Source organism: Mauremys mutica, chromosome 1 (genome assembly GCF_020497125.1).
Source record: "Mauremys mutica isolate MM-2020 ecotype Southern chromosome 1, ASM2049712v1, whole genome shotgun sequence".
Classification (NCBI taxonomy): domain Eukaryota; kingdom Metazoa; phylum Chordata; order Testudines; family Geoemydidae; genus Mauremys; species Mauremys mutica.
Genome location: NC_059072.1, coordinates 30,844,217 through 30,859,175, shown reverse-complemented (window position 1 = coordinate 30,859,175; position 14,959 = coordinate 30,844,217). Strand labels below are relative to the sequence as shown.

Below are 14,959 nucleotides of genomic sequence, written 5' to 3'. Positions count from 1 at the left end.
GACTCTACAGGTCACTGAAAACCAAAAGTTAAATAGAAATAACGTTAAAAAAAAAAAGGATTCAAGCAACCCCTCAAAATGCTACAATCAAAATCAAACGTTGATTCTCCATTGTTGAGTTAGAGTTAAGCACCAGGTGGCAGTATGGTCAGTACTGAAATCTTGAAATTAAGATTCTGGCTCAACTCAACGTGATCACTAGTTTTAATGAGATTTTTAGGGAAGGAGATGTCTTCAATGTCAAGAAACTTAAGTTTTATTTTTTCAAAATAATTTTCCAAATTGTCTCAGTGGAATGCAGTCCATTAAATAATTAGGGTTATTGCTAAACTGCTGCACTATAGCTATTCCAGGAAATCACCCTACAGGGCTACTCTGGAGAGCTCCCTCAGCCATGCTAAAAGAGTAGCTGAATAATTATCAAAAGCACTATTCCTAAATTGTTAACTAAGTTCTAATTTCAAGTATAAATATATATATAGTCTCTCTCTCTCTCACTCACACTCACACACACACAAATTCTATAGCTCTTTCAAGCATTTTGACTCACGTTAAAGGAAAATTATAAGTACACGAGATAAGCTATAAAATAGGGAATAAGGTAGCAGGAAATTAATTTTCTTCAATTTTGGCAATGTGTGAAAAGCATTTCCATAAAAGTGTGAAACTCCCTTTTAGAAAGTTCATGAAATGTAGCAATAATTGTATCTCTTTCTCTCTCACAGGAGAGGCTAAGGCATTTATTTAATGGACTGCTACATTGGTGATTGAGTATGCTTTGCAACTTGCTGGTAGGGGTCTGAAGCTTCCCTTTGTGACTTACTTATCCTGCTGAACTGATGTGTTTCCCTGAGAAACAGTAAGACGACTAAAAACATTCAGTTCATTACGGGGCCGGCTTGGTGGGGAAGAAGGAGGTGACAGACTAGCCTCTGAGGTTCCAGAATCTGAGCTATAAGAAAAAAAGAACATCTTCTTTAAAAGATTATGACATGTTAGAGAGGTTAAATGAAACATGCCTCAAACAGTGTATTAGATTCTATTTTCTTAAACAAGAAATGCTGTTTACATGCACTACCAGAGAATGAAACCACCATATGGCTACAAAACTGTTGCTGGCCACGAGATGGCATGAAATTCAAACAGTTTACTTTAAATGGTGAAAGCCCTATGCAGAAAAAATTGGCATATGTAAAATGAAGGAGCTCTTATAAAAAGAATAAATGCAGCTTCTCTCAGACATTTAGGACTTTTAAAAAAATAAATCATTTGCAAATACTCAAGAGGACTGACTCTCTCACAGTGCTGACACCCAAGTTGTATGAATACCATTATAAAACAAACACAGGAACCTGAGAGTGGATAATAATTTCACATCTATTATTCTTCCAGAATATTTTCCAAAGGCTTAATAGCTTTGGGGGAAAAAACCAAAAAGATTCTTACTGTTTCTGTTCTTTCGCCTTTGGCTTTTCCATTGCTTTCTCATAGGCCTTTCTCTTTGTTAAAGGTGAAGGTTCAGGTATTTTCTTTTCCATCAGAGATGACTGTTTAGAGCTAAGGTAACAGGGAAGATTATCTTATCTTTCAGTATTTGTTAAAATTGCTTCTCATATATTCAAGCTGCAGTTCTACCACTCAGAGTTAGTCTCAATATAGCTCTCAAAGTATGGAATTTGTTAGATCTCATGATATTTTTATTTATCATCATCATTGGTTTATGGACATCAGACAACTCTTGAGTTTCGCTGGCTCCACTCTTTAATTTTGTTCTTGGAAGCCTCATATTTCAATACCAGTATAATATAATCATGGGCCAGAGATCAGACACATGTACGTTGACATTATCAAGAAAAGAAATTAACTGAAGTAATTTTAATAGCTGGAGCAGGGGTGTCAAGCTCAATCAATGGGGAAGGAGGAATTCTAATTTTAGTTATGATCCGTGGGCTGAAGCATAAATTTTGGCCTTCATCCTCCCTCCCATCCACATCACAACACCCACTGATGTTAGTGAAATGCTTGCACAAAAGTCAAGGATAGAATCTGGCTTATGCATAGTATCTAAACTATTAGTTACTATTATTTAGTTAAGTTCTTCCTTGTCATATTCAGTATCATGAAGTGAAATAATATGCCCCCTCTTTGGAACACAGCTATTTCTATCCTTAGTTTCTTCCCATCCTCTTCCTTCTCTGTTTCTTTCCCTGTTCCTTGTATTTGTGCCTCTCCTCTGCATTTCCTTCACTGCAGCAATTTCCAACTCTCACTCCCCAAACCTCCCTCCCAAACTCGTTCCATCCACTAAAATGATCACCAGTGCAACAATTAATGCTGACATCAAAGTGTTATTGTGACTGACTCTCCAATGAGATAAATAGGAACTGTGAAGTCCCAGACCTCTCTGAGTCATTAATTCAGGCTCCTTGGAGACTCAGGAAGGTAACGTTGCATTGGTTTGCCCTCAGTTCACATTCGGAAGGATTTCTGTACAATTATGAGAGCTTGAAGCTTTCACTTTTTTTTTAAAAGTCAGATGAGATTTTGTATAATCTGAGGATATGTCAGATTTATGTGCAGTGCTGGGGAGGAGTGTATGGTCATGGTACACATAGGTACCAGTGATGTAGGGTAAGATAGGAAAGAGGTGCAGGAGATCAAATTTAGGCTGCTGGGTAAGAGCTTAAAATCCAGAATCACCATGGTAGCATTCTCTGAAATGCTTCTAGTTCCATGTGTAGGGCCAGTTAGACAAGCAGAACCGCAAGGTCTCAATGAGTGGATGAGATGATGGTGTAGGGAGGAGAGTTTTAGGTTTATTAGGAAGTGGGAAACACTTGGGGAAAGGAAGAGCCTATACAGGAAGGATACACTCCACCTAAACCACAACAGAACTAGATTACTGATGTGTAAAGCCAACAGGTGCAGAGGATTACACTGTTCAGACGGAGAGGTCCCTTAGGAATGGATCTACTAACAGGGATTCTCTATGTCTTAGAAAAGGGGAGAGGATACAAGTTGAGTACAGGTAGGAGCTTTAGAGAAACAGTCAAATGAAAAAGTTCCATTCAATTACATCACATGAAGGCAGACAACTAAATATTGACAAATGTTATAAGTGCTTGTATATAAATGCAAGAAGCCTAAATATCAAGATGGGTGAAATGGAGTGCCTAGTATTAAATGAGGATATTCATATAATAGGCATCTGAAAAACTTGGTGGAATGATTATAATCATTGGGACATGGTAATACCAGGATGCAAAACATATAGGAACGATAGATAGGTCATGCTGGTGGGGGAGTGGCATTACTTGTGAAAGAAAGCAGAGTCAAATATAGTAAAAGTCTTAAATGAATGAAAGCGTACCACAGAATCCCTGTGGACAGAAATTCCATGCTTGAATAATAAGAGTACAGCAGTAGGAATATATTACTGATCACCTTACCAGGATGATGATGGTGACTGTGAAATGCTAAGGGAGATTAGAGAGGCTACAGAAATAGAAAACTCAATAATAATGGGGGATTTCAACTATCCCCATAATGACTGGATACATGTCAGCTCAGGATGGGATGCAGAGATAAAATTTCTAGACACCGTTAATGACTTCTTGGAGCAGCTAGTCCTGGAACCCACAAAGGGAGAAGCAGTTCTTGATTTAGTCAGGATCAGATCCAAGAGATGAATACAGCTGAACCGCCTGGTAACAGTGACCATAACGTAACTAAATTTAACATCCTTATTCAGGGTAAAATTCCAAAAGAGACCATCACAGTAGCATTTAACTTCAAAAAGGGGAACTGCACAAAAGTGAGGAAGCTCATCGAATGGAAATTAAAAGGACAAGACATAAGAGTGAAATGCTTGCAAGCTGCATGGAAACTTTTTAAAACACCAGCTAAGCTCAAACTAAGCATATACCCCAAACAAAACAAAAATAGCAAGAGGACTAAGAAAATGCTACCATGGCTAAATAACAGAGTAAAAAGAGGTGGTTAAAAGCAAAAAGGCATCTTTTAAAAATTGGAAGTCAAATCCTACTGAGGAAATTAGAAAGAATCATAAATTCTGTCAAGTCAAGTGTAAAAATATAATTAGGTAGGCCAAAAAGAATGTGAAGAGCAACTAGCAAAAGACACAAAAACTAACAGCAATTTTTTTTTCAAGTACATCAGAAGCAGGAAGCCTGCCAAACGATCAGCAGGGCCACTGGATGACCAAGGTGCTAAAGGAAGACAAGGCTGTTGCTGAGAAGCTAAATGTATCCTTTGCGTCAGTCTTCACTGCAGAGGAGGTGAGGGAGATTCCCACACCTGAGACATTCTTTTTTTCCATGACAAATCTGAAGAACTGTCCCAGCCTGAGGTGCTGATAGAAGAAATTTTGGAACAAATCAATAAATTAAACAGTAATAAGCCACCAGGACCAGATAATATTCACCCAAATGTTCTGAAGGAACTCAAATATTAAATTGCAGAACTACTAACCATGATATGTAACCTACTGCCTAAATCAGCCTCTGTACCAGATGATTGGAGGATAGCTAATGTAACACCAATGTTTTTGAAAAGGCTCCAGAGGTGATCCTGGCAATTACAGGCCAGTAAGTCTAACTTCAGTACCAGGCAAATTGGTTGAAATTATAGTAAAGAACACATTTATCAGACACATAGATTAATACGGTTTGTTGGGAAAAGTCATCATGGCTTTTGTAAAGGGAGAATATGCCTCACCAATCTATTAGAATTCTTTGAAGGTGTCAACAAACATGTGGACAAGGGTGATACAGTGGATACAGTGTATTTGAACTTTCAAAAAGCCTTTGACAAAGTCCCGCACCAAAGGCTTTCAAGAAAAATAATGAGTCATGGGATAAGAGGGAAGGTCCTCTCGTGGATCAGCATCTGGATAAAAAGTAGGAAACAAAAGATAGGAATAAATGGTCAGTTTTCAGAATGGAGGGAGGTAAACAGCATGGTCCCCCAAGGATCTGTACTGGGACCAGTGCTCTTCAACATATTCACAAATCACTGGAAAAAGGGATAAACATGGAGGTGGCAAAATCTGCATATGATACAAAATTACTCAAGCTAGTTAAGTCTAAAGCAGATTGCAAAGAGTTATAAAGGGATCTCAGAAAACTGGCTGACTGGGCAACAAAATGGCAGATGAAAGTCAAGGTTGATAAATACTATTAGAAAACATAATCCCAACTATACATACAAAATGATCTGAAAACATCCACTCAATGTGGAACCACCACCAAAAAAGTGAACAGAATGTTGGGAATCATTAGAAAGAGATAGATAATAAGACAGTAAATATCATAATGGCTCTATATAAATCCATGGTACACCCACACCTGGAATACCGTGTTGAGTTCTGGCCACCCCATCTCGAAAAAGATATATTAGGATTGGAAAAGGTAAAGAGAAGGGCAACAAAAATGATTTGGGGGTATGGAACAGCTTTCATAGGAGGAGAGATTAAAAAGACTGGCACTGTTCATCTTTGAAAAGAGATGACTAAGGGGTGATATATGATAGAGGTCTATAAAGTCATGAAGGTGTCAAGAGAGTGAATAAGGAAGTGTTATCTACTCCTTCACATAACACAAGAACCAGGAGTTATCTGATAAAATTAATAGGCAGCAGATTTAAAACCAATTAAAGGAAGTACTTCTTCATACAGCCACAGTCAAACCTGTGGAACTCATTGCCAGGGAAAGCTGTGAAGGCTAAAAGTATAACTGAATTAAACAAAGAATTAGATAAATTCAGGGAGGACAGGTCCATCAATGGCTATTAGCCAAGATGGCTAAGCCTCTGACTGCCAGATGCTGGGACCGGACAACAGGGGATGGATCACTTGATAATTGCCCTTGACTGTTCATTCCCTCAGAAGCCTCTCACATTGGCCACTGTTGGAAGACGGCATATTAGGCTAGGTGGACCACTTGATCTGACCCAGTATGGCCATACTTATGTTTCTTATATCTACATTGCAAAAAAAGGTGTGTTTTTAACTCAAGTTAGCTAACTCAGGTTAAAATAGCATTTTAACTTGTGTTAGCAGCTCAAGTTCAACCACAGGCTCCCCTATAGGCTTTAACTTGAGCTGCAAAACTGAGTTCATTGATATTTTAAACTGAATTAAGAACACGTCTTTTCTACAATGTAGACAATACCCTTAATGTTTTCATGTACAGCACACAACTACATCATGTGGGCCAGATCTGAAATGCGGGCTTTATGCTTGACATCACTGCTGGTGTTTAATATCCAAGATCAGAATCTGTCCGTATATTCTTATGTCTTGCTTACACAAGAAAGCTCCACCAGTTTAACTTAGGGTGTGATTTTTAAACTGATTTAGCTAAACAATTGCAAAAGGCTGTGTGGACCCTCCTATCTTGGTTTAAACCAGGCTATTTCAGTTCAGTTTAAGCCTATTAGGAATTAGTTTAAGAAAAACTGAAATAACTCACTCAAGCTGAACTAAAGGTATGTCTACACTACCCACCGGATCGGTGAGTAGTGATCGATCTATCGGAGATCAATTTATTGTGTCTAGTGTAGACGTGATAAATTGATCCCTGAGCGCTCTCCCGTTGACTCCAGTACTCCATGGCCGCGAGAGGAGCAAGCGGAGTTGACGGGGGAGCAGCAGCAGTTGACTCAGCACCGTGCACACGCCGCGGTAAGTAGACCTAAATACGTCGACTTCAGCTACGCTATTCTCATAGCTGAAGTTGCGTAGCTTAGGTCAATCCCCCCTGCCCCAGTGTAGACCAGGGCTAAGAGAGTGCCCACAAAAGGGCCTGCACCCGTTTAACTAAGCCCGTTAAAAACCGATTTAAGTTAAAATGGTGTAATTTTCCAAGTAGACAAGGCCTTACCGAAACAAACAGTACAGTACTGCAGACATGTGGGGTATTGCATCTAAATAAACCTATTTTAAAAGAAGGGCTGGATTTTTACTCTTAAAAAATGGGAAAAGTCCCTCACATCAATGGGAGCTGGCTTGAGTTCTCAAAAGGGACTTTTATATTCAGGCAAACTGCAGGAAGTGAACATCTACAGAAAGAAATAATTTACATTACAGGATGTTTTTGCTTTCTCCTACTATTGTAGATAGTTTCCCTACCCCATCCCACTATTATTTCAGCTCCATGACCTTAGAAAGAAGTAATAACCTCCCATTCTGCTGTGATAGGAACTATTTTGATGCAACAAAGCTGGCACTGCAATTTTACTGCAGGATCCAGCAGGAAGCAGAGATGGATTTTAAGAGGGAACCTTGTTTCAACAACAAATATCAGCAATAACTTGGAAGAGTAACAAGGAATTTTTTTTAATAATGTAGAAAGTAAATTAATACAAGTTCTAATGGAAAGAGAGTATTAAACAGATACCTACAATGTGGAAATCACTAAGAACTGTTTGAGACAAAAGCTTTATAAGTCATCTGCTAAAGTGTGATCAATAAAATACAGAAATAAGAGAAGTCCACTACTGAGCAGAACAAATTACAAAGAGGCTCAACTATAATGCGTCCAAAGTTTGAATTTAGATACAATTATTTTGCCTCATTGCTAATTATTTTTCATAATGGATACAATTTAGAAGATGCAGTGAAGCAAAAAGATATTACCTGAACCTTGGATGCCAGGTCATAACCCTTGATGTTATTAAATCTTGGCGCTCCAACAGTCTCATCTTACACACTAAATGCTGAAACAAGCAGGTTTCTCAGCCTATCCTGATCATCATTCCCCCCTCTGCACCACCAATAGCGTTCCTTCTGAGCATATATATTCTACTTGTAAAAGCAATGAAGCCATCAGCATATGTTAACAATCGCTGTCAGCAGTGTTTTACTGTTTATTTCTGCCATCTCAAACGCATGCTAGAAAAATATGAAACTAACAGCAAGTGCACACTTAACAGCGAAGACTTCCATGAAAAAACTAATAGTTTGATGGGAACAGGACAGATGGGACCTGGTGAAAAACACCTTACTTCAGCATCTATAACCTAAAGATAGCTATGGGGATAGTCAGCTATATTTTCCATATTATTGAATGTGGCAAGCGCATTCAGCTTACATGTGAGAGAATGTGGGGTTAGTATCTAAAAAGCAAAAAGTTCCCTGCCTGTGAATGGCTGACAACAATAGTAATTTCAGTACATAAAAAGTGAGAAAAGATTTATGTCCCCAAAGTTAAATTTGTTAAATAAAATTAAGTAATTATTATTAAGTGATTATCAATCATTAAAAACTATTCTTCAGCTAAAGTGTACTGTAGCTGGAAAGGCACCGATGGGACTCTCATGCATGTTTACAGTGTTATTTGGATCATACACTATTGATAAAAACCTATTTACTCTAAATTTAGGCTGCTCCATTTTAAACGCAGTAAACACAAAATACATCTTAAGGTTTTTTTTCCCACCCAGTCATTAGGACTCTGACCTTTATTATTAACTACAAAATGTAAGTTTACATTAGATTGCTTTGTTTTAATAGGCTTTACTTTGAATTTACAATGTGTTTCTTTTTAAGGTCTTGTTGATATTTCTGAAAAGATTTTTCCCTCTAGAATTTGCATTTCACACATCACTAACAAAACAGAAGCATCCATGGTATCAAATGATTGCATCCAGTATTTACAAACAAATCTACAGTAGTTTTGCTAAAGAAAACTACTTAAAAATGTCTCAAATATATTAATTACAACAGCATATGTATGCTTCATTGGGTGGCTGTGGAGGCATAGAAGGAACAGATTTTTGAATGCTACTTGTTTAGTCTGAAATCAATTGTCCCCCTTTGTAAAATTCAAAATTAGAGATTACAAGAAATTGGCAACATGCATTTTTTTAAAAAAGCAAAAGGTAGTTAGTACAGCTTGGCCAAACTTACACGCTGCCTATTTTAGAAGGTAAGCCAGATGGTGGGGGAATGAGGTCCCTTTCCCTAGCAGAAGTATCACTTGTATCAGTATGCATCCCACTCTCTTGCACTTCTGCAACAGGTGTAAGAGGGCCGGGCAAAATGGTGTCTGCTGCACTACTGACAGAAGCTAAATCGCTGCTATCTGCATACAGCAATTCCATCTGGGTAGCGGTCCTCCGGCGGGCCTGGATTTAAAATAAACAAATAATCAACTCTTTTTTAAACATAAGAGCATTGATAGAGTGTGCCAGTGATACATTTTTAAGCCCATTCTTAATTGTTACTATTCAGTAGTTACACCAGTTATACTTAACTGTCAACTATCCTTGGAAACTAAATCATGGAGTTTGCTTTTAATCTATTTAGTTGGCTTCAATGAGAGCAGTATGGGGATCAAGTTTCAACAGCATAAAATAGTTATTTGACATGATGTCATGTGCAGTCATCTGCCCATGTTACAAAGGGAAGGAGACATTGTGAAATAGATACCAGGAAATGAGAAGATGCCAGTTTCAATAAACATAGTGTTGTGGAAGAGCTAACAAAATAACAAATTTAACTCTGTCCAGTATCATCATTCTGCAAGAGTTAAGCAGGTTCCGTGTGTGAATAATGGTGTTTCTGAGTAGCTATAGAATTATGGGTCCTGTTTGTTTAATAAATCTCTGTAAACTGCTGCCTCACGAGTATTCCCTCGTGGCCAGAATTCACTGTGCTGAGGTTCTGCCTTCATTTCCCAACTTTTCAGGGATCTCTTAATCAACTTAGCAAAACAAACTCTTCTCAAGTTCAGCAACAACCCTCTCTGGGGCTGGATTTATTAATATTCAAAAATAAAAAGTTCTCAAATCCCTATCAAGTGCATACTCCCAGTCTTCTTGCTGGGCATCTCCCAAGCCTTTCCTTCCTGGAGCCTTTTCTCTGAAAAGTCAGGGTTTCCTGCTGGAGTCTACTTGCTCCCACCAGCCATTCCCTGCCTCGGCAGGTCTCTGCTGAAGCCTCTTACTCTACCTTCACTCTGGTTGTCTCCCCCTGAGATCCCCCCACTCTGCAGCTTCCTGCTGCTCTGTATAGGGGAATCCTCTTCCCCGTTCCCAACTGGTTCCACTAATTAAACCCCACATCTCATCCCGAGTGAGGCAGGCATAACTAACTGTATGGGGTTGGCCAGCCTCATGCCTCCAGCCTTAAAGGGGCAGGCCACCTCACTGCAGCACCCAGTTCAACAAAGCATGTTTAACTGTAAGCATGTGATAATCTCATCCATATTCAGCAAAGCACCAAGGAATATGCTTTGTTGAAGAATGGTCTAAAAGCATAGGAAATGTTCCAATATAAAATAACTTTTTCTGTGCTAAATGATCACTGTGCATCTCTGACTTGGAGAAGCATTGGTGTGTGCAACATTTGGAAAGAGAAGGTGCAGCTGTTGTGCAACTGACAGCCACTATACAACGTGAACATCTTGAAGATCAGAAAAGTAAGGGGCCAAAAGAATGGAGCTGTACTTCAAACTAGCTTAGATCTTAAAAAATGCCCAGTTGTTGTGCATCTTTGCTGACAACTTTTGAGGAATATAACATAAAATGTTGTCGTCTTAAAGTCTTTAATTACTAAGAATACTGAAACTAATACACCAATTTTTATTTCTTCTGTCTAAAAAAACTTCAGAATGTTTTAAAATGAAAAAGGGAGAAATTCTTAAAATATAGAGAACTTTTTCAAATATTGTACATATTTCAAACTTTTTTTTTTGTTCCTAGGTACTTGAGTTCATCTCAGGGAAGGAATGTCTAATTTAAAAAATGCAGCTCTAATCTGAGAAGTTACTTTATAAAAATGGTGGTGCCACGCTTATTTTGCGTCAGTGGTTTCCAGACCAAATTTCAAAGTCTACCTGGAATCTGAAAGTCAAACTTGGTTCTTTTTTCCTAATGCATCACCACTCGTAATTAGGATCCTGTAAGCCAAATTATACCCTCAATAACACTTCTACAACCACAGACTGAGGCCCTGATTCAGCAGAGCACTTAAGCAAATGCTTAACTTTAAACATGTGCTTAATTCCCATTGGTGTCAATGAGGCATAAGCACATAGTTAAGTGCTTGCTGAATTCGAGTGCTGGTAGTAGAAGAAAACATTTTTTCCCCAAAACTGAACAAATTTGATCTGGAAATTGAGACAAACATGAAATCCTATAATGCCACTTGCAGTCACTTTACAGCGGGGAACGTCACTTTAAAGCAGATTAATTAGGAGTCAAGTGAACAACTCTTCACTACGTCAGTGTTGTTGAGAGACTTATTTCATTAACGTTTGTAGAAGAGCCATGCATGACTTTCAAAGTGCTTTACAAGTTTTATTACCACAGTGCATCTTACCTTGCTTTTGGGCTTGACTTCACCACAAAGCTTCATAAGGTCCGAAGACAAGGAACTAAAAGGAGAACAGTGACACTAATTCATTTTTGCAAAACTAAAGTATTTTTTCTTTACTCCTTTGACAATTTTTTTTTTGCTGAATTTGTGGGTAAAATGAGAAGACGCCAGTATAAAATATATTTTCTAATGGATCAATAATGACTTAGTAAAAGAAAAGAAGTTGCATTTAGTTTTCTGGAAACAAGGCAAGTTATACAATTTAAAGAGCTCTCTTACCTTCCTTCTGCTCCAGGGCTGTGCAGCGGGGCATCTTCATCAGTACTATCTTCTACATTTTCTAGAAAATTTCCAAAAAGATAATGTCAGAAAGCTCATGCATCACAGGCACGTGGACTGAAAGTGCTTCCTAGAAAACAGTGAATACATTTAATTCATCTACATTTCTCTTCCACTGAGGAAATATATATTAATGTGGTGATTTTCAAAAGAGTTCCAGAGAGCTCACTGGCAGTTCCCATTGAATTTCAGCAAGAGCTAGGCAACTAACTCCCGTCGGTTCCTTTGAAAATCTCAGCCTAAGAGTATGGTGTCAAAGAGCATCCCTATATTTTTTGCAGCACACGATTAATGAAGTGTAAAAAACAGAATGATGTACTTATAAGGGAAATTCTGGAAAAACGGAGGAAAGACAGAAAGAAAAGATTAATAGGGAGTAGTGTGAAATGCATTCATAGTAGACATGACAGCTCTCTCCCCCTCTTCTTTTGGAATTACTCAGATATAGGAAGGGACATCCTAATTCTGAGGAAAAAATCCCCCCACCCCCGTTTCTTTTAGCTAAGTGAGCTGGGGACTATTTTCAATGACTGGGTTGACAAAAGCAAGCACTTTATTAGTATACAAGCATTTAAATTTTAGAAGAGTATGATACTACCCTCTTACATTGCAGAACATCCCTAAAGATCTACAAACTCTATATTTAAACTAAATGCAAAAAGAGGCTGTGCAGTAGAACTGACTCCTCTAACAAAACAGATACAAACATTTGTCTGTTCACATAAGACAACACCAGCATGCATGTCATTCATTGTAACAGTAAATCATAAACATCAGATTAACATATTTGCATGCAAACAATGCAAGATGGTACATTAAGTCAACCAGTCCAGTATTTATGTACTTTTGATATTAAAAACAATGTAATTTAAACACACAAAAACTAAGAAATGTGACAAAGGAAAACAGAACGATATAATGTGTTGCCTTATGCGAGAAGGCAGTAGCACTTATTTGCATTTTAACTGAGTACAGTATTACTTTAGAACTCTTTTAAAAAAAATGCAGTAGATGCAATATTTAAATCAAGTCCCTTAATTATTCAGTACAGTCAAATAATCCCATGGATTAAATATTGTTTTGCTGAAATCTAAAGTCACTTTATTACACAACAATAAATAAAGTCTATAATTTTCCTTACTTATTTTCTTACATATCCCTTGGGTTACAGGAGACCTAGATTTGAGTCCCTGCTCTGAAATAGGCACAGCAGGATAGCTCCAACAAGAGAGGATGAGAAATCTATAAACCCCAGAATAGCCAACATCCTTGTGGTCAGGACACTCCCCTGGGATGTGGCTGGGAGATCTGTGTTCAAGTGTCTGATCCAAATCGGGTCCCAGACGACATACCACAAATGACTGCCCTAACTACTGGGTAATTCTGTGGTGCATCTCAGCCTCTTTCTCTAGAAATTCCATCCTTAGACCTGAGAAACTTCTTGATGAAACTTTCATCTAACCCAGTATATTCCCATAGTTTTGGTTTCAACAAATCAGCATTTTTCTGACCAAAAAGAAGTTTCATAGAAAAATTCCCTACCAGCTCTAATATCAATGTTACACCAGGTTTGTCTACATATTTATCAAAGTTCATTATTTTGAAAGAAGTAGGAAAGATAGCCCTCAGCTGAACCACATACAGTAGTGAGTAAATTGGGCTAATTCAAATGCTGCCTTTTGTACACATCAGACTATCCACATCCAAAAATGCTTCCACAATCTCCAAAGACCTTGTCAACCTAAACCCAGGTGATGCATCTCAACTTTTGTACTAGTTTAACAATATAACTTTAGTTATTGGATAAAAATAACAATATTACAAAGACAGACAAGTAACAGGAATACTACTTCAAATGTTCTCCTTTTGTTCCTCTTTAGATTTTGAGACCACATTGAGCCTTCTGTAAGTATTTCATTAATATGTGTCTGCAGGAGAGAGGAAAGACAAGACAGAAGAATACCTTTCTTTCTAGCAAGACCTCCAAAACACTGAGGATAAAATTAACATATTTCCCAGTCACTTATGAACACTAGGGCTGAATTTAACCCTGCACCCCTGCCACAAAATGCTTACAACCGAATTGTCATAGATAACACAATAAAATAAATGCCAGACAATCAAAAATGCTGTCAAGGGGGAAACAGTAGAAGGTTTTGTTCGTGGACTCAATTGAGTTGTCTTGTTACATTAACTCCTTTTTATGTTTGTTTTATAATCCAAGTCCAGGAAGGACTTTGGGAAGCCCCTCAGTGGAGACTCGCATGTAGTACTAACCAAATGAAATGGGTTTTGAGGCAGAATTTGAAGTGAGATTGCTAGGCATAAAGGAAGGAGGCCGTGACAGGTGGCATAGTGAAATCAGGTGTGGCATTCTGAGAGAGGGGAGACAAAGGGAACATTAAGGTGAGCAGCCCGCCAGATGGGGGGAAGAGTATCAGGAGATGAAAGCAGAGATGCAGATGGACAAAGAACAGCAGAGCGTCTTGGAGATGAGGACAAACTGTCAGAATGTACCTAGTTTGTCAAGGGTACAGAGAGACATTATATTTCATTCTGAGGAAACGACACTTGCCTTGCTTCCCTCTCAAGACTGATCAGCTCATTCCTGGCTGTGAGTCACACTCACGAATAACCAGATCTCGTTAACGAGAAAAACAATTCTAGTGGTCATACAGAAATTAGTCACTCTAGCAACATTTCATGAACAGTTGCTATATTGTCAGTCTGAATGAGAAAAGGGGAGGAGAGGTGGAAGAAAGTCCTATCATAAGGAAGAAAGTCCTACCCTAATAAAATATAGTACAAGCAGAGTGTGACTTACAAAGCTGTAATAACACATCAGGATAGTGGTGGACACAACCCACTGTAACTTTGTACTTGTAGTTCAGGATATAGTTTATTCTCTGTTTATAAAATGAATTAGGAAATCAAGCAGTGCAGCTGTCTTGTTAGTTGCCACACAGTGTAAAACAGCACAGGATGGAACTTGTTGACCTTATTACATCATATATATCACTGTGACCAGTGCATGTATGTGCGTGTGCGCACATACACCTGAAGAGGAATGACTTTCTCAGCATAGGAGATAAAACCACTTTTTTTTCTTTTAATTATGACTTTTTTTTTGGTCTTTTAAAAGAAAGTTGTTTCTAAGTTTAGAAAGATTTAATGCATTAATATAATTCCACTTTGCCTTATGCATAGGGCTAATATGGATAAATGTTACTCTGATGAAGGGAGTTGGCGTTCTATTTTGAGTTTCATCCTGCTCCTCTT

General features: G+C 38.1%; 1 protein-coding gene across 8 annotated transcripts in view; it reads right to left on the bottom strand.

Annotated features, from left to right (window-relative positions):
* The window catches only part of KIF21A (kinesin family member 21A), a 154,526-nt gene that overhangs the window by 26,019 nt on the left and 113,548 nt on the right, over positions 1–14,959 (bottom strand). For 7 of the 8 annotated variants that reach the window (XM_045031605.1, XM_045031623.1, XM_045031615.1 and 4 more), the window contains 5 exons: positions 11,621–11,681; positions 11,345–11,399; positions 8,930–9,147; positions 1,447–1,557; positions 824–952 (listed from right to left, as the gene is read on the bottom strand). In XM_045031605.1, coding sequence (XP_044887540.1) covers positions 824–952; positions 1,447–1,557; positions 8,930–9,147; positions 11,345–11,399; positions 11,621–11,681 — 574 coding nt within the window. The remainder of the gene's footprint in view (positions 1–823; positions 953–1,446; positions 1,558–8,929; positions 9,148–11,344; positions 11,400–11,620; positions 11,682–14,959) is intronic. The other variant, XM_045031627.1, reaches the window with a different exon arrangement.